This window comes from Dreissena polymorpha, chromosome 7 (assembly GCF_020536995.1).
Source record: "Dreissena polymorpha isolate Duluth1 chromosome 7, UMN_Dpol_1.0, whole genome shotgun sequence".
NCBI classification, from domain to species: domain Eukaryota; kingdom Metazoa; phylum Mollusca; class Bivalvia; order Myida; family Dreissenidae; genus Dreissena; species Dreissena polymorpha.
The window spans coordinates 1,564,564-1,592,249 of record NC_068361.1 but is presented as its reverse complement, the minus strand read 5'-3'; the positions used below and the strand labels follow the sequence as shown (position 1 = coordinate 1,592,249).

General features: G+C 35.2%; 2 protein-coding genes across 7 annotated transcripts; both read right to left on the bottom strand.

Annotated features, from left to right (window-relative positions):
• Positions 1 to 27,537, bottom strand: LOC127836821 (neurogenic locus notch homolog protein 1-like). 3 transcript variants are annotated; one of them, XR_008028938.1, is made up of 13 exons: positions 27,432 to 27,537; positions 15,138 to 15,311; positions 14,789 to 14,992; positions 14,272 to 14,475; positions 13,879 to 14,052; positions 13,296 to 13,574; positions 12,655 to 12,816; positions 12,361 to 12,525; positions 11,446 to 11,653; positions 11,106 to 11,287; positions 9,983 to 10,134; positions 1,812 to 1,874; positions 1,244 to 1,328 (listed from the first exon to the last, which is right to left on the bottom strand). XR_008028938.1 is itself a non-coding variant. In XM_052363424.1 (12 exons), the coding sequence occupies exons 4-12, from the start codon at positions 14,387 to 14,389 to the stop codon at positions 7,842 to 7,844; spliced, it is 1,491 nt and encodes a 496-aa protein (XP_052219384.1). In that variant the 5' UTR covers positions 14,390 to 14,475; positions 14,789 to 14,992; positions 15,138 to 15,311; positions 27,432 to 27,537; the 3' UTR covers positions 7,709 to 7,841. The 3 variants fall into 3 exon arrangements, 2 of the variants coding, with proteins under 2 accessions (XP_052219383.1, XP_052219384.1); XM_052363424.1 differs by lacking the exons at positions 1,244 to 1,328; positions 1,812 to 1,874 and adding an exon at positions 7,709 to 7,892; XM_052363423.1 differs by lacking the exons at positions 11,106 to 11,287; positions 11,446 to 11,653; positions 12,361 to 12,525; ... (5 more) ...; positions 15,138 to 15,311; positions 27,432 to 27,537 and adding exons at positions 1 to 780; positions 2,724 to 2,879; positions 5,733 to 5,912; ... (2 more) ...; positions 7,280 to 7,456; positions 7,659 to 7,892 and having other exon boundaries at positions 9,983 to 10,749.
• Positions 16,935 to 27,526, bottom strand: LOC127836822 (BTB/POZ domain-containing protein 2-like). Of its 4 annotated transcripts, none has more exons than XM_052363429.1 (3): positions 27,503 to 27,526; positions 21,911 to 22,166; positions 16,935 to 19,719 (listed from the first exon to the last, which is right to left on the bottom strand). In XM_052363429.1, the coding sequence occupies exons 2-3, from the start codon at positions 22,162 to 22,164 to the stop codon at positions 18,936 to 18,938; spliced, it is 1,038 nt and encodes a 345-aa protein (XP_052219389.1). In that variant the 5' UTR covers positions 22,165 to 22,166; positions 27,503 to 27,526; the 3' UTR covers positions 16,935 to 18,935. The 4 variants fall into 4 exon arrangements, with proteins under 4 accessions (XP_052219389.1, XP_052219386.1, XP_052219385.1 ...); XM_052363426.1 differs by lacking the exon at positions 27,503 to 27,526 and adding an exon at positions 24,506 to 24,730; XM_052363425.1 differs by lacking the exon at positions 27,503 to 27,526 and adding an exon at positions 24,089 to 24,167.
• Positions 27,538 to 27,686: the final 149 nt, after the last annotated feature.

Below are 27,686 nucleotides of genomic sequence, written 5' to 3'. Positions count from 1 at the left end.
TCAAATGAACACCATTTACTAATATGAGCATCAGCACACATACACACATATTATACACTTTATCCTTTGAGCAATTGAAATATGGTAACATCAGAGGAATTTAGTAACACGCATATGTCTATCACATATATATCAACATAAATGCAACGGACAAATTTATAATATTCACATCTATCTACATGGTTACATATAACAAGGATAAAGCTCACATTTCAAGTCTGACAATTGTGTTTGAACTATGATTTTACCTTTTTTTCATTTATTTAATAAAATATATATCTTCAAGATATCGGATTTACTGCAAACCTTTACTATTTACCAGTCCACGCAAAATACTACCTTTGGTCTGGGGTTAGCAAGGGTGGTAAAAGCTTACAATATGTCTTCACTTAAATCGTCGATATTCAGTTTGTGTTTATTTGCGCACTTTCTGTAATGAACGTGATGTTCTCATAGTATGGACGACTAATAATTTAGGAAACAGCGATGACAAACCATAATAAAATAGATTTTAAAAAAGTCAGCAAAAGCGTTGCAATGGATAGTGATTGTATTGTATCGTCGCTGTTATTGTATCAACGCATGCTATCACATTTCCTTGGAAATTCAGTTACGGGTGGAGGAGCATTGCAAACGAACAAATCATCTCGGATATAGCGGATTTTCGCCTGTTCTGCTTTCCGAGGAATGATGTTGAACTTCTCTATCGATGCAGATAAATTTGGATAGACCATGTTCATACTCGCCCAACTATGTTTCGGCGCAGTCCGCGAGTGTTTTCTGAAAGAAGGGGGAGGTGGGCATAAAAGTCTTTGATAAGTTGACAGTATGCGATTTTAAATTATAACTAAATTTTCATAACGACACTTAAACATAAGTATCAATAAATATCTGTGGTGTTGCGTGAATTTCACCAACATCAAACGTCATAGCGTAGTGATAATATGCAGTTGTATAAGTAATAGTAGCAGTAATCGTAGTAATAGAACGAATTATGTCCGGAAATGGTATATTAACATCCAAAATGCTTGTCACGTGATTTGTTATGCATAGGTAAGTATACGAAGTAATACTGTGCTGATAGTTTGATTTTCTATGAGTTAATTTAATCGAGAATTTACCCTCCAATAGTTTCATAATTAAGTCGCGAGTGTAAAAGAAGTGATTACACAAACTCAAGATATTCTATTCCACTGTTATCATTGTTATTTATAGCAACTTCCATATACGGTTGAACGCGTACCTTGTTTTCTTGTAGCACCGCATTGCAACAACGACACCAATAGCAGCAACCGCAGAAACAACCGCTGAGATGGCAATCGTTAATGCTAAAAGAAAACACAATGTGCCAGTTTTGTCATTATTACAAAACAGCTCTATTTACTCACATTTGATATTTTTTAAATAAATAAGTGTGAATAAATAGTACTTTTTTTCTATTTAAAACTACGACCTAAACGAATAAATGTACACGTGCTTTAAAAATAAACAAGAAGTATGTTGAACAAACATGAAAATGCATTTTCTTTAAAGATAAATGTTTTTTTTATAGTTACAGCATTTTAAGAGCGTATTGCTTCAGCCATTACAATGCTAGTATATATCACTCGATATGTTCAGTATATGTTCAGTATGTTTCACCAGTTAATATATTGCTAGTATATAATATTGTATTGTTTTGGGCACAGCATCTAAGAAAATTGTCAACATTTTAATTCTTAAAACGTACTCGAATGTCGCACTCAAGAGCTCCTGTACTCATGCGCGAACGTAGATGTACATATAAAACACATATTAACTATTGTACGTACTGTTTGAATCGGCTCTGTTACCGTCTAACTTGTTAACACTCTCAGCTGACGTTGTGGTTAAAACTGAGGAAAAAAATGACACGGTTTATAGGAAGTTGATATGAATTATTAATGTTGTTCGAACATTATCTTTGCAAATTTAAAATGTTCACATTTCAGTGAACTGTGCACGTCGTCATGATTGTTCTCAAATTCAATTCAAAGGCACTACACTTATTTACAGCTAACTGTACTCAAAGAGAAAATAAATATGTTTTAGTTTGGGTTACAAACGTATGTGAATACGCATCAATATTAAATGGGGCTGACTACTTGATATTGATGTTCAGAAGATTTTACAGTAAAGCCTTAATCATAAAATATTCCTTCTTGTTGGCCAGTAGCATGTTATATCAAACATCGATGTATTAGTGTGGCCACAAGATTATCATTTGAAGGAATTAAGCGAGACAATTTCTTATGCATGTCATGACATTGATTAGGCAGAGAACTCTTTTGTTTTAACGACATGCATTGTACACTACATTGTACCTTAAATTTAATGCAATACACGTTGTGTGCCAAATATAAATATTAACATGCGGGTTTACTTCTTAGTCAGTACAAGCTACCACATACAGGGTATAGAAGATTAACTGTTCAACATAAGTCGACCACATGCTTTAATAACATTTAGACGGTGCTTGTGAAAGTTAATTTGTTGTATTTGTTTAGAAAATTAAAAATTAAATTATGGCTTTGGAAATCAAGCTCATTTAAATAACAAAATAGTAGCTAATTTGCATTTAGTCGGATGGTTGGTTGTAAATCGTGGAACATTTGTTATTTATTGATTTTATTTGTATACACATTTAAACAAAACAGTAAGTGCGGTCAATATGTATAAATGTATACAGCAATACATATATGTACCATTACACATAGAAGGATGTATGCTTTGAAGTCCTTCTGTAGTCAAGCCCGATGGACATGGTGTACATTCTGGGCTCGTAAAGTCCTCTTTGTAGGTACCACGTGGACAGCGTTCACAGAAATAGTCTACCGGGTAACTGCCTGGGCCGCATTGTACTGTAATACAAACATTTCATGCTTATCTATGAGATATTGATAATTGTTGGGGAAATCATTGCACATATACGTCTTCCTTGCGTGAATATGGACTACTTATTTATTTTATTTGATTTAAAATGATCTGAATACAATCATGTCCTGTCACCATTAACCTTAGTACATCATAAAATGAATATGCAGATACAAACAGATTTTTGACGATGCTGGAACAGCATCGTCCAAGGTTTGATAACCAGTAAAAAAATTCTTCACAATAGCAACCTTTGTAAAAGACCGAGCCAGTCCGATTGAGATAACTCGATTTTTCAGTTACTTCCCTTGGCATTCGCCACTGCGTAGGAGATTGCTCGTTGATTTTCATTGATAACATTCTCCAAGCAGAGTTGTCGTTCGTGTTGATAAAGGTAAATATTAATAGAAAAACATATCCTGGGGAAACAGATTCAATAAGTGTATCAGAACGTTAATTTCAAATTAGTAATTTTACATCCATTTTATTTTTATGGACCAATGAACAACTATATATTTTCTCTTTTTTGTTTGATATTTGTTCTCGATATAGTAAATAAATTGCGAATAAAAACATGTAAAATTAACTTTTTACGTGATCACAAAACTAAAGAATGCGAACAATTTCGAACCTGCAAATTGTAAACGCTGCACTGCTATGATATATATAGATAAAACAACATTTCTTTGCGTAATTGTCCGTCCCGCTAGCGCAGTGGTAAGGACGTTTGCTTTTTCACCTTTACGACACCGGTTCGATTCCCGCTCCCGGCGCAATGTTATATTTTGTCTGTTTTGTGGTCACCATTCCGGACAGGTGTTTTTTTCCGGATAATCGCATCCCCCCCCGCAGCATTTGACCATATAAAAAATTACAAAGTATTTCAGTACAAAACAAATAGCTGGAAATTGCAGCTATCATTCTAAATTCGCCCCAACTGTCGTCAATCTAGTCTTATTAGGTAGGAGTGCTGGACACACTCCGGGTCCCAACATTATGCAGCCTCAGCGCGGAGGTAACTCATTACCTTGGAAAAACACAAATACACACACTGGGTGCAGCCTAGGCGCGTATTGACTCAAACAAGGCAACAAACTCAAGTGCGGGCACAATCATTTAAAATTTACATATTGAATACGATATTCTAACAGAAATTACACAACCACCTAAGTGTACATACCATGTTTGATATTTCGTTCGATTGTTAGATTTCAGCATAAACATGTAAAAGGTCATTTCGCTATTAGTTAATCCATATGTTCGTGGGCGAACTCGGATAGTCAAGTGCTCATACGATTGAGCTCACATGGTCCGGCTATGTGCTTATACCTACTTTCGAGAATCATCATGAAGGTATTGCCATACTTAATGAACAAGAATGTGACCGGCCTCCCAGTTTCGCTCAATGGGTGAAGTTACCCACGGGTACTACTTCCCCGTACCCCTAAACTTTTTTTCGTACCAAAAATGTTTCGTACGCAAATTTTTTTCGTACCATCGTACCAAATTATTTTTCGTACCCAAAATGTTGTACCCAAATTTTTTATCGTACCCAAATGTTCGTATCAACATACACAATTTTGGTTATATAGATAAACTTTAATTGATGTTTTATATCCATCCTCTTCAAAAGCATCGTCACACCAGTACTGCCAGTACTTTGATTTTTTATAGTTTCGTAACTACACTGGTAAACATTCCTTTTAAATCATATACCTTATTGATTCGCGCGACGTTTGGTCATCCGCAAATGTATAGAGGCAATTTAATCAGGCAATTCCTAAATGGTACCGATAACAACCCCACGACATTGGAGCTGGACATTCGGTACACAAGTTTTTCAAATATCAAGAGTATTAAAGTCCTCATTTAGATCAATTATAAAATGACAGCCTTCTTATTTTCAGGGCAAATTTTCCAATCCATTACAGTTGGGTTTTTGGAATGAATAGGGTATAAAACAATTAATGTATACCATCTATACTGTGTAAAACTCTCTTTAATTTTGTCATGTTTGCATTTTAAGTAAGGATCCCATGTTCAATCAGTTCACGAACATACATTAATATTCAATCATTGTGTGAACGTTACCCTGTACGTTTTGTCTAAGCCAATACCTTACTGTAAATGTAAATGTATGTCTTGTTCAAGACGACTCAAACACGCATGTTTACTGGTCTTTTAAAGTAAAGATATAACCTTAATTTGGTTAAGGACATTCAAGTTTGTTTGAATTTGAACAAAAAATGTAGATCACTTACTGCGCTTGTTCTGCAAAAAATCTAGCGTATTTTCGACGGTTACACTCAACTCTGTTATGCATCTCAACAACGTTAAGCACTTTTTCAGGTTTAATATAGAACTTTTGTATAACAATTTAAACAGGAATGTTTATACAAGTTTGAAACATCTGCAAAGTTACGATCAGACTATGAATTTTAGAATTGCAAATCTCTGATCAGTTTATAGCGTTAGGTGAATCCTCAATATTCGAACGGATCACAAAAACATACTTGTGCACAATTACCAAAATACACTTAAGAAATGAATCTGTAAAAGCGAGCCATATTGTATCAACGTTCAATTAGAAAATCATCATATTTTTTCCACTACAATACGGTTATCAGTTGAATGAACTCTGTTTATTGAAATTAAATGGCACGTGACGTCCACCAAGCATGTGCAGCAACTTGTGCAGGAATTTGTGTTTACCGGAAATTGTGTTATCGTCAACACAAGAAAATGTTACCATATATTTTACAAGAATTGCAATGTCTTTGTAAAATAAACACCCTATTACTTTTTAACTACATGAGTGTTTGTGTTTCACTTAAAATTACCACAGAAGTAGTCCATTTCTACGGTTCCTGGCGGACAATCAACCTCGCCCTCTACCTGAGTCCCGTTCGGTCCGATATCATAAAGTGTTTCGTCCACCTTAATAGAAAACCGGGTCTCGTTGACGCGACGCTGCAGCGTGTAGTAAGTCTCCTCAAGGATATCATAGCACCAGCTGGGATCTTAATAATGCAATTGATGGAGTGATTCTTTTTTCAAATGACATTGCAAGAGTAATCATTTCATTAAATAATATGGCAAAAACGAAACAGCCAGTTGTATTTAAGAAAATTATACCGATTAAAACTTATGTCATATTATTTTACATGTTGACTCGTTTCAAGAAAGCGTTAGTTTAGTAGCATTTAGTACAAGTGTTATGAATATCGTATTATTCGACATCAAACATTTAAAAAGGTGGGGATTTTTTTAATAACTTAAGAGAAATACTTTTTATCACATTTGAAATACAATAGTTTAAATAATGAAATATTATGTTCTTTTTGACATTCATTCATAATAAATTAAATAATGTGTATGATATATGTACGAAAACGAAGACAACAATCCGACTCTCGTATTACAACAATAAATATTGTATCGCGAAAAGTCGTATATTAAATATATGTCGAGCTGTGAAACACGTTTTTTCAAAACCAACCTTTAGATGGTGTACATGACAATTCAACAAGAAATCCAACATGTGGAGTATTACTCCGTGTATGTCTACTGGTCGTCGCTGTATTTGTCACCTTCAGCGAAGAAACACTACAGCTTCCGTTCTGGACGCACTGTAACTCATCTAATTGAGTCTGAACTGTGGACCTTATGACCGCCTGAACATTGGTATGGGAAATTGCTGCCACGTCTGGTGTGAGGTCTTCGTATGTACCCGCGTATTTCATTGTATTGCCTTCGGCGAGTTTGATCTCTTTGAATGTATTTGAAGAAAAACTTTGTTTTGTATGGATATAATACAATACTAGTGAAGCGACGGTTTTTGCGTTACAAATCTACAAAATGTAGATAATAATCTAGATCACTTAAATATATTTTTACATTTATGTCTTCAACGAACCAGTATTTAAACTAAAGATTGCCTTGTAGAATTGTGTCGATGCAAGAGGTAAACATTACCATCTTACCGGTGCAGGTACCGATCTTTGAGTCTGGGTTCTCGTCGCTGCGAATGTTCCACACATACCCGGTGTCCGGGCCGCACATTATGTTATCTAGAAACAGGTCCGAGTCAAAAGCATATCCGTCGTCACAGAAAGGGTAGCACTGTCGAATGGTTCCCATCACCCAAGAGCAGTTTATGGACCCGCGTTCAGGATTTGGTGGATCCTTGTCGCACTCTATAAGCGGCAAACAGCTACTAACTTTTACATTGGATCGTAAAATGCAACAGTAGGAAATATTTACATAAGCAATCCTATTTACCAGATCGTCTGCAAACATAATAAAGCAATATATCGATGCACTTTTATAATTGTTTCCCAAAAAATTCAACACAATTTCTTATGGATGTGTTACCGGTTATACTTACCGTACACACATGCGTCCGTTAATTGGCAAATCTGCAAATCCGTTGCGTCCCCTGTACAATTCGCCCCGCCGTTCTTTGGTTCCGGGTCGGAGCACTCCCGAACACGGACCTGATGTCCAGAGTCGCACGTGACTGAGCACGGTCCCCAAATACCCAAGGAAGTCCAACCGCCATCAACTGCCAGAAATAGCATGCTCATTTAGACTACCCGAGTTAAGTTGATTTGCTAGTATATTAGTGTTGCATATACATGTAACACTCTTTAAATCTGCGAAAACAATACTAGAAAATATATAATACTGCAGATATCACCGACAACAAAACCGATTTATTGTAAAAAGAGGTGATGTTTTACTGTGAGCACTGTATTTCAAAGTACCTATAATTGTCTCGCAAAACGCTCCAGTGAATTCAAAACTGCATACACAAGTGTACGATTCTTCTCCATCTATGCACGTAGCGCCATTTTGGCATGAGTGCCCAACGCAATCGTCGATATTCACGTCGCACATGTCTCCCGTGTAAGCCTTCTTGCTAGAGCATTTAAACATGTCTTTCCCATCTAGGCATGTGCCTTCATTCTCGCAAGGAGTGCTTGCACAGTTGTCAATATCTGCAATGTATATTCGACTATCACTTTAAACCTTTATTCAATACCGCACAGTTATTATTATTATAATTAACCGTTATTTTTTAAATTGAACAATATAAAGAGATAAAAGCAGACCAAGACAATGTGCAATCATTTATTTAAAGCGATGTGCAAAAAGTACTCGAATTACTCAAAACGAGATATATATATATATATATATATATATATATATATATATATATATATATATATATATATATATATATATATATATATATAATGAAGAATTTCGATTTAAAATGAAGTGTGTGCCCACACCCAACTAAACATATTTTTTATTAAGGGTCTACTGAACATTTATTTTTTTGCAAATTATAGCCGTTTATTGTGTTTGTTCACAAAATAAAAACCGATTTGTGTGCGAAAATGATCGGTTCATACAATACCAGATTAATGTTTAATACAGCTTAAAAATAAGACAAATAATCATGTACCCATCAAAGGCAAATAAATCTAGTATTCCTCATAATAACTGTTGCCTAATTCATCGAATATATTCTGCAACATGTAACTTCTCTGTTATTCTAATAAATTACTATAAGCATGTCTTTACAATTCAGAAATGATGGTTTAGTCAAGATTCGTAAAAAATGCTTAAATAAATGTGTCCTTAAAACATTGCTTGGATAAATGCAAAGGTTGTGTCGCAAAGAGGTTGTATTGGAGTTTGAATGACTTTGTGTCTTTCATACGTATTTAAACTATCAACTTATGTATTATATTCTCATTCAAATATGTTATTACGATGCTTGGGAAAGATCGCGGGTAAACGCCGATTATCCTGGCATGGTATCATTTTATAAGTCAGGTTTAAAAAAAATCCCGTAACACATATAACCATTATTGAATATTCAAGATAATACGGCAGTTTCAATGTATCAAGGACGCCGTTTAAAGCACTTAATAACCAACAATCCGGACCATTAATTCGACCTATAGATACAACCATAGACAATTAATCATTTTAAAGATCTAGATTTTGATACAACACATAAAGCTAAATCACTATATCAAATGGTCTATTAATGCCTAATTGGTCTGATATATCAATGACCCTACCTATGCCAATTTCTGGTATTGTTGTATGTTTCTTTTAATTGTCTATGTAACTAATATGCCTACGTGGTCCTCATAAAACTAGGACACTGAAAGTCGTGTGTGTTCGTATATCGCTGGTATTGTTACTAATGACAACAGTAAATATACGGTTACGTCTTTAAAGGTGAGCTAAAGGTGTTATATGCATCGATCTCTGAACGAAATTGACCCATTTCGAGCTTGGGCAAGTTATTCTCCAGATAAACATTCTGGTTATATTGAAATTGACGCAACACGTCGTAAAAAACGTAAACCGCACGCATCACACCGCACAACGCCGGACATATGGTGAACACAACAGGTCAAATTGAGCTAAACAATTGAAATATACATTAAACAATCTTTCTAACATGTCATATTCAAGATTACGAATCTTTTGTGGGACGTAAATATTTCATTATGCGGGAGACTGTAAAACATATCAGCACTATCCATCAAGTAAAGCTGCTTATCAAAAGTGGCTTTCTGTGTTTACTTCTTTTGCGAAATAGTTTTTATTCTGTCCTTTACATAATAGAGAAGGCATTTCGCGGATTGTCTGGAAAAATATGTTTCATGCCAAGGATTTTTGCATACATGTGTAGTTCATGCATTGAAACTTGTTTCCCTTAAAATGAAATAGTCGGTTTTAAACCGCTGAAAAAAGGTCCAACGCTAATATTTGTGTAATCTGACTACATGACTACATGTGTTCAGCATTATCTATCATTAAATATCGAATATTTCGATAATGTCATTTAAAAGTAAATGAACGCCCAATTAAACCAAACACACAAAATTGAGTGGAAACACACGAATATCAATCTTCACATTTAATAATCTCAACGTGACTTTGACACACTTAACTAAAAGTATATCATAAAAATAACAAAATATCAGATATGTCATGGATTCGTGATAATTGTTGTTCATCCCCAGTGTATACTATCTATATAAACAATTTTAAAACTTACCATCGCATTTGGACGCAGCTTCTGAAACTGTCTCCAAGCAATCATATTACCTCGTTGATCGTTCACGCATCTTGGCAAAGTAAGTATTTCAGAATCATTGAAACTTACGTCCCAAAGATTCAATGACGTCACACTTCCGACATACGTGTCTCCTTGTTTGAAAATTATTTAAATAGTTTCATATAAATGACAAATACATGTATAGTGTAACATGTATAAATGAAATGTGAAAAAGAAACGAATAATAACACTTCTATACACTAATTTGTTTTACAAAGTTATGCCAAACATTGTTAGTTTTTCGCTCTGAATCAATATCCATTATATGTCGTGTACGGTTAATTTATAACCATATAGTAAAGCGACTTTATGTGTATAATACGATCTATTTAATCTGTCCTTAACGAATACTCCGATAACATCCGTTCCCGATTCTGAATCAAGATAATATATATCGTGCATTAGTGATATTGATTATATGACGACACCTGAATATAATCATGCATAGAACGGACGCAATTCGTTCTTTACCGATAGTCATATGGTAATTGCACATAGCCACAAGGTGGCTGTATGCATGTAGTTTAGTTCGAAACGAACATTTGGCATTTTCGTTTACAATCCATTATAATTTGTATATTAAGAGCCCAGCTTTTTGTGTTTAATCATGAATTAAAATATGTATTGACATTGACATCTTTTAGCATAAATAAAATTGTTAATACCAGGTTCGAATTTGAATCACTTAGGCAAATAGTTAGTGCTTATACTGTATTTTGTAAATTTTATTGATAATATACTTAAATACTGTATTTAAGGCTTAAATTAGTTATAAACATATTAAAAAAGAATTAAAAATAAACAGTCAAAAATAATAATATTTTTGAAAACACCCACAAAAACAAGCTCATCTTGAACCAGTAAATTTCGGTTCGCGAACCCTACATTCATCCACTGCACCACCCTCGTTTTCTTTAACGACACATTTGATTGATGGGCATAAATTAATGAGGGTCTTGTTAACTAAATCGTACACTACCAAAATTCAATCAACTGGAATCATCCACCGAAAGTCACATTATCATTAAAATAAGTTATGCGGTCAGAACTTCTCGGGAATTACCTCCTATCAACAGTTTGTAATCTCCAGAGGTCAATACCGTCTCATAGGCACAAGCTTGTGAGGATTTAATCTCAGTGCCGCCGTCAACAAAGATGATAATATTGTTATCTTTTACTTGTAAGGAAATGTGGTGCCATCGAGGGTTATCCAAAATGCCATACACAGGAAAGGACAAATTGAACCTGTTGAAAAAAAATGCATAGTACACGACAAGAATATCAATCAGGTACGACATGTATGTACGTAAAACCTGATGACCAAACTTCAAAGTGAGTATGATAATTACACAAATGTTTAATGCGAACGTAATCGGTGCTCAAAACATGTGTAAGATACATACCCACAAAGTGTTACGTTAATGAAACCTTTACTAGTTCCAAGGCTAAGCACGGGTTTTTCGTTCGCGTCAGTGATAACCATTATGCGGTCACAGTTGCTACACTTCATCCAGAGGGACAGGTAGAGGCTCGTTATGTTGGAGGTGGGCGTGAACACCACAGAGGCGTTCCCGTAAGAATATTTATCACTGGAAAACTCAAGGTCGAAATCTGGAAGTTATCATAGTAATTGCAGGAAAAAATAACTATTACGTCGATTTAATAAGCGTGTTTGTTACTAGTAGCAATTTATAATGATGATAGTTTGCTAGGGTCATCCTTTGCTGATATTCAAATAAAATACAAATAAAGAGTCGCCGGTGCTGTTTATTCTTTATTATGCATTCAAAATCGCGTCTGTTAAAACGTTTGGATAACCTCATAACTATATGAAATACATGACAAAATTATGCAAATTAGTGAGAAAACTGTTGGAAATAACTTATATCCCTAGACATGTGACAACTACTGATAAGTTTTGGGGAAAATTCAAACCTATAGATAACTTCAAAATTGTTAAATTAGTATTCTTGTCTTCTTGATATTTTAATTTATTTGTTAATATTTTCTCACGTGATATACGTCTCGTTATTTATTCGAATATTAAACAAAAGCATATACATATTGCGCAACCTGTGTTACAATAAAAACAAAATAGCATGATACGCTTGTCGCGTCCGTGTTAAAGCCGACAATTATGTTTTATTTTCTCAGTTTGACTTTTCCTTACCAATCACTTTTCACGAGAAACGGAACAAAAAACATTATTCGAAAATAAATAATATAATTCACTATTTTGTATCAAATATTGTTCAAGAATCAAAAGTACTTTATGTTATCGGTAGCATTTGATTTATGATTAACGTCTATTATAATACCATAACACTCATCCGTTGATGTTGCAGCTATATTCGCTCGTGTTGTCTTTGATCCAGTGCACGAGCTGCATTGTGTTTGTCCGTATCCCGCAGAATAGGAACCCATATCACACGGGGAGCAAGGAATGGTTCCGGTTTCCGAAACATATCCAGGTTGACATGTCTCTTTTTTATAATGCAATCAAAAAGAAAACTTCATTCAATGATTGTCTCAATTGCTTCACATAATCATTTCGTTATTTGTTATTGTTTTAAAGAAAACACTTATTGGTCGTTATGGTAAAGTTGCCTTACCAACGCATTGATTTGCGTCGATTGATGCAACCTCTGGCGTGCTAGTACCGGCTGGACACTCAAGGCATTCTATCTGCCCGGATATGGGTTGGTACTGACCTCTCGGACATGATCTGCATTCGTTATCGCCCACATCATGGTATGTTCCCTTTGAGCATATAACTAAAAATGTTTCGAAATGGTGAGTTTGGTTTCAAATATTAACCTTTTATATATAAGAAGATAGTGATTGTATAAGCAAAACATTGCTCATGTTTTGTGCTACCACAATTATAGTGTTAATAGTATTGATCTGTACGTCTCTCTAGATTAATAAGTACACGTTTTAATGTATATATAATTTATGTTATGAAGAAGCAGTGCATTTAAATGAAATTCTCATAATAAAACAAACGTGTTGTTAGACGGTCAATTTTGATGTTACGAATCAACAGCATTTGGAAGTCTAAAAAATGAGATATCATATATAGCAAGAAGGAAACAAACGGAAAAACATACAGCTACACTACTATTAATATGTCAAGAGTGCTTTAACTAGCTTAATGATGTTCTATAAGTTTGCAAAATTGGATATCGTCATTGAATGTTTGCCCATAGTGTTTTACTTCAAATCATAACATTTGTTAACGACTTGTACTTACCACAACTAAGCGTGAACCTATCCGCATATGAGCCAAGTGGACATGTGATGCTGGGATTGGAGACTTGAATCGAGGTTAGTTTCAGAGTCATCCCTCCACCCATGTCGAGACTGACGTTGCTTTCTGCACGTGTCTGGTATATCCGCTCCTGCATCATTATTGCTTCGGCCGGTGAAATTTTGTTCTTACCTTCTGTCGCGACAGTTAAGACAACCGATACCGACATTGTGCTTCGTTCTGATCGACGTTCTCTCGTATGGACAGTTTCGTTGAAACAGTCTACCTGTAGTTAACTTCTGTTTAATAGTCGTGTTCATTGTGTATGTATCGTTGATTTGCATAAAAAAATAGAATGTGAAGGCATGTAACACATGAATTAGGAATTTATCTTATAAGACAACACTCTAAGAATGTGAACTTTGTGCCGTACTTATAATAATATTTTGCAGATATTTAACGATCTCAGATACACATGTATAGACTCGTACAATGCAACGAGGTGATAGAATACGTTATCTGGATCTGTACACATTGCTAGCTGAACTTTTTATTTAAAGCCAATGGGCTCTTTAAAAATGCATACATGCCTCTACGGAAGAAACACTGCAATTTGTGGCCGAGCATACATTTCCTAAACTGGCTTGTAAGGCGGCTATGAAGTTTATTTTAATACGTTCTTTTGCAGCCCAACACTCGCCATCAAAATAGTAGTACTCTTCAAGCTTGTAATTGATAAAAGAATTCTCGGAATCCCATTCTAAACAAAGGAAAAGCGTCAGCACATATGTAACGGTTACAAAAATATACGGAAAACTAGCAGAGTTATTGCATTTAGACTAGTAGCGTACAATAATATTAACAAATAGTATAAACATGTTTAAAACGACAATGCAACACATAATCTATTGAAACTGAAGCTCCAAAACATCTTCGGAAGGAAACTTCTTGAGTTAAGGGGGAAATAAAAAGTACACACCTGTACATTGTGGCAATTTTCCGTCTCCATTAAGTCCAGAGAAATCTCCCTTTGTGTCACTGCATGTCAGCATTGGGTTGAATCCAGAATCCTGAACCACATATCCTTGCTGACACATTAACACGCAATATGCTCCACCCGCCCACGTGTCGCACGAAAGTGCCCCGTGTATAGGAGGACTCGGACGGATACATCTCTCCTCACCTGAAACCGACATACAGGCATCTCAGTCATAACTATGTAGTAATTGTTGATATATTTCAGTCATGTTAAGGCAGTGCACTAATTACACCTGTCTCAAGCTAGCTGGAGATCCAATACAAATACTATACAATACGTTGAACACTACCATTCGTGATATATATGCATGGAGGATAATTGCTGTTCCTATAATTTGTGACCAATCACAACACAACAATCACAAACCATAACAGCGACCCACAATCGAGCCCGCAATCCTCTTTTTTATGTTTGCCTTAACATGTTCGGGTAACGCAATTGAAGACACCGTACGTACGTTGACAGAATGGTTGTGATGACCCAAATGTTCATCGTCCATACATGACGTTATCGGAACCAAATGCCTCGCAATACACCTCCTCAGGGCCTTTCAAAGCTGCCCCTTCTCGACATGAGAATATACATTTTGACCCGTAGTTCACTCCATTGGGACATGAGACCGTCGTGAGAGGTCGTGGAAATAAATTAGTGCACGTGATCTCTGAAATGACATTTTAATATAGCCAAGGACAAATGAATTTTCTCAAATGAAACTTGGAATAAGAAAAGGTTTAATTCTGCAAATTTAAGTTATTGTAAATTTTCCGTTTGAGTGTTAATATCAATTCGATAACTAAACCACTCACGTTTTACAGTAAACTGAATCTCACAAGTTGCGGTATTGTTTTCGTTGTCCCACGCCTGGTACACCACCATGATTTCGCCAACTCGGACCACGGATCCTGGCGAGGGACCCTGAACCAGACGTGCAGAGGTGCCTCCCAGTCCAGAGTTGTCCGAGTGGACGGGATTCTGTCTTTCTGTGTTGTATATCCATTTAAAATCATTATTTTTTTCTGTTTATTATACGACTTCCCCGTATGGTAATGACGACATCTGGACCGTTAAGTTCACTTTGATTTACTATGCTTTCTGGATGCACCAGTGGGGGCCTCTTAAGATATGCAGCACAACATTGCTTCTTAGTGTTATCGGGCCTCTTATGTATATCCAATAGTATCAGAACCAATAATTGGATTCCTTATGTTGTTAACACCGTGTCGCGGTTTTTAAGCTGAATTTACCTTATGTCTCTAACCTACACAATTTTGTTCACGTACCGTTCCCTCATAAGTCAACGGACATATTACCACACTAAACTATAGGGTATTTCACTGACTTATCGGATTACTGACACGAGCCACAAGGATATCTCACTATCTCTGAATATTCTAAAACTCGCACCACCGACACGAATAACAGATTACATATACATATTTTTTCTAATATTTCTATCGCTTTTTAACTACACTCCCTTTGTTCATATACTCTCTTTTCTTATTCCCTTCCCACCCGTAATTGACAATAACACGTGCGCAACTAAGACATACAGTTCCGTTCTAAACTTTTCCTTTTTTGGATTCTCGCAACCCCTTATCTCCCCTCTCCCACACAATTGCCCCTTCTCAACTCCCCTATGTAGCTGTCAACTATGTACAAATTTTATCCTTGTAGTTGTAGTGTCAAGTATGATTGTCAATATACAGAAGGGGACCAGATGAAAGGGATAGCGTAACATGTGCAGCCTTGGGCCCCAAAGCAGCTTAATCCGGCCCTGCCAATTCCGCACGAATAGATAACATTTAATGTACAATATTCGTTTGTTTTGAGTGGCATTTGTGACGAATATGTCTCAAGTGTGATATATTCACTTTAGTGTGTCACTCGTGTTACATATTCGATGAAAGGTTCATGAGAGTTCCACTTTCCAATTACAGTTTCAACTAATAACAATTGAGTTCTAGTATCATTTATAACAAATATGGGAAATTGTTGTAATGGATCTGTATCATATGCATATTCGTCAGTAAAACACACACCAAACACACATAACACCAGATATATTGTTATCTATCGAATAAATAACGAAATAAAATGATTAAAGTCGTGATTTATCGAAAATTGCTTTCAGCTGGTAAAAGTTCTTTTAAAAAAGCTGAACAAAGTGAAAGATATTATTTTAATGGCGTAAAGTAGTTTTACAAATGTTGTATTCGTACTTAAACGTTCTAGTCATTCCATTCTGTTGTTGTCGTCCAATGGATTCATGTTGAATATGGGTTGCCGGGGTCTTGTTGTTCGCGAAAATAACTAAGGCTAATAGTGGTAAAAATCGGTGTGCAGGGTACTATTATTCACCAAATCACACTCAATCCGCATTTGCGCAGAGAAAGAGTATATCATACTTAATATAACATTTTTGCATCAACAGCATAGTCCACTGCGTATTACATTTAGATCGCGTAAGAAAGCTCTCCTTGAAAGTCACAGTGGCATTTTAGCAAATATATGTATTCGCAAAGACGCAGCGGGACCTTTAAATGATTTCTGAAATACACAAAGACATGCAGAACCATAATTTCATGATTTGAAACAAAACAATATTTAAAAAAAATGTTTTATTTGTATATGCAGATAAATTCCATTTCAGTACAATTTCATAATGATAAGTAATACACTGTTTATGGAAAAAAAACTGACAATCTGGCATAATTTAACCATATTCGCTTAAACTAAATAGAAAACAACCAAATGGTTTGCTTTGATCATTTACGAAATTATTTTGAGTCATAAATGTTTAAATATTGCTTATATTACTATTAAAACCAGCTTTTCGCATCGATGGCAAACTTTGTATATTGACTCCGAACTCGGTCCGGGAAAGACATAATGGACTTTCGATAATCGTAGATAACACAGTATTGCCTTCAATATGATGATGATAAATTACAAAGTTTGACTTGTATTTTCTATCGAAAAGAACTGTGCTTAGATATCCATTGATTAAAAAAAATAAAAAAAATGTAAAAACCACTTTTTTCGAAAATATGTATTATGCCATATGCGGCCAGCGTAGTTTTACGCCAGTCTGCGCATCTCGCAGTCTGGTCAGGAGATACATTATGAGACCACATAATCTTACGTTATTAATAGCTATTCGATCAGCCAAATAAAACCCTGCGCAGTACCCCACACAAATTTGTTATATCTGTTTGGATATCTGAAATTGCATCAATATTCTAAAATCACACCGACTTCAAATGTATGTATTTAAACCGATTACACATGTTGCAAAACTTGTTCAATTTTTTATAGTATATGCAAAGTTATATACAATATGAATTCAGTACCGATTAAAACTGCACGTTAACAACATTGTTTAATTCAAAACTTAAAGCAATATGCTTAGCAGAAGACATACCATGTCAACACATTATCAACCCAACCAACATGACATAAATAAAACGGAATACGTGATATCAAAACACTATCAATTAAAACTGCATGACTTGAACAAAACATAATAGTATAAGTAATTAACAACACATGATTCAGTCTAAAAGCACGGAATACACTAAGCAGTAAACATGAAGTCAGAACATATTATAAATCAACTATCAATAGCATATACTTGGCAGGATACATGAAATTACAATTAATAATACATATTTAATCCATACAACTGAAAAGAGCTCAACATAACAAATGAACCAACAAAACAACATCTATCCAAACTATAAACAATAGGCAATACATTACAATACATTATCGACAAAAGCTGCATACAAGTGTCTGAAAAGTATTCATGATATTTTAATGATATTTATTTATAGAAATTGCATGACTTGTGTGTAACAATATACATGAAAAATTACAAAACACACTTTATTACAAATGAATTGTGTATTATGCAGAGATTATATATTTATATATAACACATCGACTTGCCGTCAATTGTTCAGCATGGAATACGTCTAGCAGTACACTGGACATAGAAAGTCACAATTATTCAAACCTGCAATAAACGTTCTAAGCAGGCAACTAGTTATTTAACAAGATATAATTCAAAATTGTATGAGATAACCTTGCATGATTATATCACTACAATGCCACTTATTGAAATATATTAGAACAGTTAGAATTATAAAATGAACCTGAAAACTTGTTTTGTACCGTATCTGGGGTTATATGACAGCCAGTTTCTTAATTGGCAAATCATTGACTGCCCCAAATTCAAGATAGAAAAACATCCATGCAAAGTTTAATAGTTTTAACTATAATTGATACATTTTAATACCAATATGTGCTGCCCAGTTAAGTCGAAGCAGCAGTTATTTAACTACTTTTTAAAACTTCGATTCGATCAATAACTAACTCCAGTGCGGGTATCACAAGGGACAATTGACTCTCAGGTGCAACAAATAAAGTCACACCATTATGTTTTACTTCTTCCTCAAATTCATTGCAACGGAATACAATTTGACCACTGTTTAGTACCTTTATCGTATATAGTTTGCCCTTAACTAAAGGAATGTTTTTTGTTATTTTAATGACTTCGTAATTATTCCCATTGAAATTCAGGGTTACTGTTGTCTTGTGGACCTTCAAACCGTCTTCAAATATTTCAATTGTAGCTTTTGTAGAACCATCGTGTACAGGTAAGCACATAGCGACCCCACTAAGAGCGCAATCATCTGATACAGAAAACTAAAGTTGTTTCCCTTAACATTGATTTGAGGGCTAACACCAAAAGAAAAACCACCTCCACGGTCATTTACAAATGTTTCACATCGTATAAAAAGACATTCCATAGTAAGACTAATACGAGGCTCGCTCTTGAATAACGAAACAGTTTTCTGTGTAATAATGGAACGGAAAACATCGATGATATCCGACTGACACAGCAAGCTTGTTCCCGCTACATTCTCGGCAAATTCATTTCCAGACATAGCGGGAAATCTAATCAAATCTATCAATTCTTTTCCCAGTACGTCTCGTATATCAGAATCGGTCTCACTGCGACTAGAGGACTTACAGGCGTGTCTTGCCCATCGTATACATCCATTGAATAGTTCGCATTCGCTGGTCCCAAAATTGTCACACATTAAAATTGCCTTGAGTGCTGACCTTGATATTTCGACAAATGATTCTGTTTCCAAAACGTCTTTCGATTGTCTCATTATAAGTTTCAAACATATTTTTTGAAAATCCATATTATCAAACGCAATGGCTTGATCCAAGACAGTGCATACGTTTATAGCACTCATTTCAATATCCAAGAACGATCTACATTTTGTTTGTAACCCCAGCACATCGTACTTTTTCGCCGCATACATAAGATGTAGGACTGTCTCAGCAGTGATCTCAACACAGTTACTGTATAGGTATCTACAATTGAAAGTTTATTTTGTGTACTGATAGGTTTCTTAAGTGAGACAATTGTTTAAACAATAAGCAAAAATACGTTACGTTTAATTAAACAAGAGCTGTGTTGGTCAGAAACACAATGCCCCTACTGCGCCGCTTTGAAATACATTTTTTAATGATTATATCCCTTTAACAAATAATACTTCCCTTGTGAAAATGATCTGTACCAGCCAAATGATATCAAATAGAAATTATATCCCTTTAAAGCTTGTAACTTCCCTTGGATTTTGTTTTTGACCTTTGACTTTGAAGGATGACATTGACCCTTCACTCAGGCTTTCACCGCTCAAAATATGCAGCTCCATGAAACTTCACATGCATGCCAAATATCAAGTTGCTAGCTTCAATATTGCAAAAGTTATGGCCAATTTTAAAGTTTTCGGACGGACGCACAGACTGACAGACAGACTGACTGACAGTTCAAATATGCCACCCTACCGGGGGCATAAAAAAGTCTTTGTTACAATTTGAATTGTACTGATTCATTCAATTGAGACATTACCATTTAACATTCATACATAACACCAAAACAATAAATTACCATGTACATGTAGGTATATGTTAATATTTAGGTATTGTCGAGATGCAGCATTTGCATTAATTTACCTTTCCGTTGGTAAAATATACCAGGCTTTTTCCGCTCCATATTGGGAAAACGCCACACTAGAATTTTGGGAATTTCGCGTCGTGAAAAATGCCATCTTGGGAAAAAAACAGGAATATCAGTGAAACTGATGGATGCTCCCCGATGATGCGCTTTGTCAATCGATATGTTAATAACCACATAAAAGAATCTATTATTTGCCTCGGTGACCTTGACCTTGACCCAAGTGACCTCAAACCTCATCAAAAGGTAGAGGTCCATACAAGGTACCTACATGTCAAATATATAAGAGAACGGTAAAATATTGAAGACGTTATGAGAAACTGTAACAAAATTGTGACAGAAAAATCTATTATTAGCCTCGGTAACCTTGACCTTGACCCCAGTGGCCTCAAACTTCATCAAAAGTTAGAGGTCCATGCAAGGTACCTACATGTCAAATATGTAAGAGATCGGTAAAATATTGAAGGCGTTATGAGAAACTGTAACACAATTGTGACAGAACAATCTATCTTTAACCTCGGTAACCTTAACCTTGACCCCAGTGACCTCAAACCTCATCTTAAGGTAGAGGACTATGAAAGGTACCTACATGCCAAATATGTAAGAGATCGGAAAAACATTGAAGGTGCTATGATCAACTGTAATAAAATTGTGACGGAAAAATCTATTATTACCCTCGGTGACCTTGACCCCAGTGACCTCAAAAATCATCAAAAGGTAGAGGTCCATGCACGGTACCAGCATGCCAAATATGTAAGGGAATATAAAATATATAGATGTAAAATATTGAAGGCGCTATGAGAAACTGTAACAAAAGTGTGACGGAAGGAAGGAAGTAAGGAAATAAGGAACCCCAAACTGGCAAATATATGCCCCCCAAAATTTTCGGGGAGCATAATTAATCGCAAAACTGGCTCAATTGGGAAAAAATAATCGCATGTAAATAGTGTTTCTTATATTTCAAAGAAGCCGTTAACTGATAAATAACAACTATTTTGTAACCATATTATCATTAAAATATTGCAAAATATTATGAACATTTGTGATAATGTGTGCATTAACCATGCCTTCATGTATGATAATAAAATATAAACAAACACAGTGTCAGTATTCAAAATACCCAATGTTTAGTTTGCAGATTAAGGAAACGTTATTTTGCACATTTTTAGCGGTCGAAAAAAATCAACTTTGCAATCGTTGGAAGTTGGAATTGGGATTTTTTTTTCAATTGGGAAAAAAACAACCAGATTGGCATTGGAATAGGGCCCATTTTCGGACCCGTGGCATAGGGCGGAAAAGGCCTGGCAGATTAAGGAAACTTTTTTTTGCGCATTTTTAGCGGCCGAAAAAATCAAAGTTGCAATCGTTGGAAGTTTGAATTGGGAATTTTTGTTTCAATTGGAAAAAAATCACAACCAGATTAGCATTGGGAATGGGGCCCAAACTCGGACCCGTGGCATAGGGCGGAAAAGGCCTGTATACAATCTCGAGTAGCTATATGAACTCTAAACAAATACACAATTGAAAAAGTATGTAAATATATACCTAACAAATGATTTCAGGATTGATTCCTCAATATCCGATATATTGATGACGTCATTTGTTTCTGCAAGTGGTCCACATAACATGGCCTCGAAAACTGAGCTACGACTGACGAGGATAAATTTGTGACACTTGATCGGGTCAGTGGAATGCTTTCCTACCAATGTGACATCACAAAGTAGCTGTTTCTCGAGCATTGCTAAATTGGTTAACAAAAACGAGTCAGAGTGTTGCCAGGCTGTCTCCATGTTGTACATAACTGCAGTAGAACAGTGAAATAAATTAGAATAGTTTATATAAACAAAGAAAATCAAGATGACCAAACAACGCTCACCCGTTTAACCACTTAATAAGACAGTTTTTTGTTAAAACATAGTGCCTGTTTGTCCATTTTTTTTAACGGATTCTCCTCCTGCATTGATAAGTGCAAACATGAGTTAAAATTAGCAAAGCTGTACATTGTATTAGCATGTACCAAAGCCGCTAACAGAATTATTGTCCATACACAAATTTAGTTGTGACTGAAATTGACCTTTTTCTTACATGTTTATAGAGACAACCTTTTTGGAAGAATAGTTGTTTGTGCGAACCTCTACCACGGTTGTTGAAATCAAGTTCATCCGTCAATAAACATTGCTACCAAACAGCTGGGCTAATTGTATTATAAACATAGCGATACAACTTTAAAACTTGCATTGAAAACGCACAGCCCAAGAGGATTTGAATTGATTGTGTTATATCGTATGGTTGTCCTGTACAAGGTTTGATAAAATTGTTCCGCTGATGTAGAAATTCGCCATACTCTGAGGGTAATTTGTTTCCCTTATATTTGTTTTGTGAATTTTTATTTTTATTTTCTACCATTATACAAACTTAAAAGCCTATTTCAGTTTCGGGTATTATTTATAATATACTGTACATATTTGTTTCGAATTCTGTCTTATATATCAAAACTGTGCAAACTTAAATAAATCTCCCAGCTAATTTCTCTAGTATCGCAATGTCAATATAGCTTCAAAGCATCATGGCCCTAGCATTTTTCTTTGGGTTGCAGTAGAGAAGTTGCAGAAGCAGGTGATGGTATTTTATGAATTACTATTGGTTCAAATTCTTCACTTGTGAGAAATTCAGGTAAGTGTTCTTAAGTTATATTTTACAATTTATACCAAACCACGTGTTGGTGTCTCCGATTTGTTTTGTGTTTCTAATTAAATGCTTAACATTTGTTGTCCATGTGAATGAATCAGCTATTTATAGTTTTCTAATAAGGAGTTATTCAATCATAACCAAATAAAGTCTTCGGCAGTACAAATTCTCTATATAGCTGCTGCTTGTTGTGTAGGGGAACATGTAAACTTAACTATCATGCATACAATGGATCATCGTTGTTTAAACCATATGTTCAAAGTTGATATCTGGATCACAAATGTTGTTTTCCAGTCATTGTAACAACAGACAGAAAGATTGACAGTCAGAAAATTTATAACATATATTAAGGCATTTTGCCAGACTAATACGTTGTAATGACCTATTTCGTGAAATAGCGTCAAATGGTAAACCTTTTAATGGACTTCATCTTGTTTACACTTCAGTTCTTACATTCAATCATCCATTCAGCATTATTCCATGCGATGTTTTATTTATTAAAGATAATATCATGATAATATAGAGATAAAAAGTATAAAAGGGGCAATAATTCTTTCAAAATGCCAGAGTTATATAACTTTGCCTGCACATTCCCCTTATGATAGTTATTAAGTGTTGCAAGTATGAAAGCAATAGCTTTGTTACTTTTGGAATAAAGTGGCCTTAATCACAAAACTTAACCAAATTTTCAAAGGGCACATAATTCTGTCAAAATGCCAGTCAGAGTTATCTTACTTTGCTAACCCAGTCCCTTCATGATAGTAAGTAAGTGCGACATGTTTAAATGCAATAGTTATGATACTTTATGAGAAAAGTGGACCTAAACACAAAAATCAACCGGACGCCGACGCAGACGCCGACGCAGACGCCGACGCTGACGCCGACGCTCAGGTGAATTACTACCTCAATTAAAAACAAACCTCGAATGATATGCCCAAATATTCTGAATTTTAGTAAACATCACCACATAAGTAAATATTTTATAAAACGTGTTTATGTCCATTTAAAAGAACAATTTCCACCAAAATCACCTACTTTTGAACGTATTTCAAAAGATATAGAACTCCACAAAAAAGGCCGCTAAATGCGGCGTGCAATGTGCCCTATACTATAGGAGATAAGAAGAGTTGAAAAATCTTTATTGACACAGCTTTATCAGACCTCGGAAAGGCAAACATTTCAGGCTTGTTCAAATATAAAATCAACTTCCAAACTACACATACTTAACTGATAACTGACTGCAGAACAAGCCAGCAAGATAACCTCTCCCAAAATCGATTCTACGATATCAATTTACTCTTAGCTAAGACATTGTTTATGTGGGAAATCTGGCACAAGCACCATTTAAATTTTAAATTGCATACTTTTTCAAATATAGATTCACCAATATTCTGTTGACTCCATTATATTTTTTAATTATACACTAACAAACAAAACTTAAAATGCCCATACGTATATAAATTCCATGTGAATGTTTCAATCACACACTTCCGCAAACTGAAACGCCATATGTATGAATCCATTTGAATTTTTAATCAAACAGATTGTGCATGTGTTCAAACTTATACAGTTATTTTAGCAATTCAAAATAATCCAACTGTGATAAACAGCTCTTGTGTAATCGCACACATTATTCAAAATCAAACAGCATCCACCACTGAAAAGTGCACTTTTTAAAAATCAACTTTGTTTAATGATATTAAATATCAAGCAGATACAAATGTCTGGAGAACAAAGATGATATGCTGGCAAAGGTTTACAACTTGTCAGAAAGAACACCAAACACGAAATGCCTGTCTATAAAATGATTAATTACTATATAAACACGTTGGGTGTCTCTGTATTTACCAGAACATTGACTAGTACAAAAAGGGATAGAAACAGGATTATAGTAGTATTTCTTTTGACCTTGCAGTCAAGGATAACCCATGAAAGTGCAAGCACTTATTTCCAATGGGGTCCTTTGGTTTTGCTAAAGAGACAGCAAGCAGAAGAGACAGTTTTGAGATACAAGGAATCCGGGTGAAGTACCCTAGCTCTTTGCGAATAGATCCATTGTTTCTTTTACGTGTTCAATGTATAAATAACTGATGTGCATAATCATCATGTTACTTCTTCAGGTGTGTTTAATAAATTTTGTTCACGGGACTAAAAATATCTTACCGTTTAAAAAAACATATTGCTATAAATTTACAAATCTTTAGAATAATATATCAAATCCTAATAAAAATTGAGAGAAAGTACTGTATCAACTTAACCATTGTACTTTAACACATTACTTGTAATTCACCTCGATACGTTATAGCGTGTGAGACATTATTTAAATATGTATATATGGTACTGGCTGACCAAGTTAGACGTATTTTTCAATAAAAAATTTCTGAGTGTAGGTCGATACCCCCATCCCCCTCCACTAAGAATAAATAAATAAATAAAATAAATAAAAAGATGAATAATTAAAATTGTTCAGAAACAGGTCCATGTTAAGGTTTTTTTCTGCTGTGTAAAAAGGCCGTAAAACGGACCCGATCCCAAAGTAAACAGACCCTATCCCAAACCGAAATTATGAAAAAATGCCCAATATCAAAAAAAGAAGTGTCTTACGTCTTATGATTATTAGACTCTATATCTCAACTTTATTTTTTAAACAACCTACAAAATATATAACCATAATTAAAAAGATTTGTATCCAAAATGGCCAGGAAAAGACCTGTTGTGGCAATATTTGTTCATAAAACAAGAGGGCCAAGATGGCCCTAGTTCGCTCACCTGTTTTTACAAGGCCTTGTTCATTGCTTACCGGTAGTTGAACATTCAGTACTCTAGAGCATATACGATTGGTTCTCCTCTGTTTACTTTTGCAGTGTGAGCATATGATTAATTCTGATTGAGTACTGTCCATTTGCATGGGTTGTTTGCAATGCAAACATTTGCAAGAAATGCTAATTTTACATGTGTTTACAAGGTTTTTGTAAGATTTTGACCTAGAAATGTGGCCTCTAGAGTGTTTACAAGGTTTCTCTATAGCTAAATAAGGAATACTGCCCCGCCCACTGGCGGCCATGTTTTTCAACGGACCGGAACCACTTTTGAACTCAACCAACATATCATCAAGACAAACATTTTGACAAAGTTACATGACGATTGGGCATGAAATGTACTTCTACAGTGTTTACAAGGTTTTTCTTTTTTTAGCCTAGTGACCTAGTTTCTGACACAGCATGACATAGTTTAGAACTCGATCGAGGTATCATTGGGACAAATCGTCTGACCAAGTTTCATGAAGATCGGACAAAAAATGTGGCCTCTAGAGTGTTTACAAGGTTTCTCTTTAGCCAAATAAGGAAAACTGCCCCGCCCACTGGCGGCCATGTTTTTCAACGGACCGGAACCACTTTTGAACTCAACCAACATATCATAAACACAAACATTTTGACAAATTTACATGAAGATTGGGCATGAAATGTGACTTCTACAGTGTTTACAAGGTTTTTATTTTTTTGACCTAGTGACCTAGTTTTTGACTCAGCATGACCTAGTTTCACTCGATCGAGGTATCATTGGGACAAATCTTCTGACCAAGTTTTATGAAGATCGGACAAGAAATGTGGCCTCTAGAGTGTTTACAAACCAAATGTGAACGACGGACGGACAGACCACGGACAAAGACCGATCACAAAAGCTCACCTGAGCAATCAGGTGAGCTAAAAAATTCCAAACTGGTCCTTTTTGTCGATAAAATTATCCTAAATTTGCCACTTTTATTGATTAAAAAATCCCAATTTGAGCAGACTCCTTTAAGCACAATGGGCCATTATGGCTGGAAAACCCCCTCATGTTTCAACCAAATCTCTTCAGTTATCTCTAAGATATCGCATGGTCCAGTTTTGAGTTTTATTATTTAGTCAATATTTTGGTAAATGATGAAGATCATTGCCACATGTACAACAATGCATCAAATACTGACAAAATAGTCATTGCCATAGAAGAAAAATACGCATGAATCTGTGTAATTACGATTGTGCAAGATAAACCAAGAACATTAATTTCGGACGCAATTCATGGCAACATATGAGCCTCTCGATCTTCCGTAGTTTTTGTTGAAAGTGTAAAATGGTTGTATACTTTATCAGTTTGATGTCTGTTTGAAAGTTTTGTAACACTTAACACTGTAATAACAGCTTTTTATATATTTATTCTAAACGCGTACAATGCTGTTAACGTTATCGCAAAATGTTAAGGTGGATTTGGTGTTCGTTAACCTACATATTCGAAAGTGCAAGCTTCATCACTCAAACATTCATGTCTGCGTTGGAACTGTAGCTCACAAATTTAATTGTTACATGTTATTCAAACATCAAAAAATACAACCACATACCTGAGACCAAAAATAATGTGGTCAATCCGATAAACAGTCGATAAAACTGAGGATGTTTACTTGCCACGTACCGAGTTTCTGGCAGAGTTAATCTCCCTATTTGTTTAGGTTACAGTATACTTAATGATCGTGTAATGCTGTACTCTTAAATAAATCATGGTTAACTCGAAAGGGAAGGGACCGTCAACCAGATTGACGAAAAAAACAACACGAAAGGTTTTAAAATACCGGGTTTTTTGTTACAAGTATAAGTTA

Excerpts from the sequence above, each read along its gene's own strand:
- LOC127836821 (XM_052363423.1), bottom strand. The coding sequence starts at position 7,830 with ATGTTTAAATGCTCTAGCAAGAAGGCTTACACGGGAGACATGTGCGAC. Across the intron at positions 7,089-7,279 it reads AACGGACGCATGTGTGTACG|AGTGCGACAAGGATCCACCA; the intron begins GTAAGTATAACC and ends TGCCGCTTATAG. Across the intron at positions 6,662-6,875 it reads AAAGATCGGTACCTGCACCG|AGATCAAACTCGCCGAAGGC; the intron begins GTAAGATGGTAA and ends ATACATTCAAAG.
- LOC127836822 (XM_052363429.1), bottom strand. The coding sequence starts at position 22,164 with ATGTACAACATGGAGACAGCCTGGCAACACTCTGACTCGTTTTTGTTA. Across the intron at positions 19,720-21,910 it reads ATCCTGAAATCATTTGTTAG|ATACCTATACAGTAACTGTG; the intron begins GTATATATTTAC and ends TTTCAATTGTAG.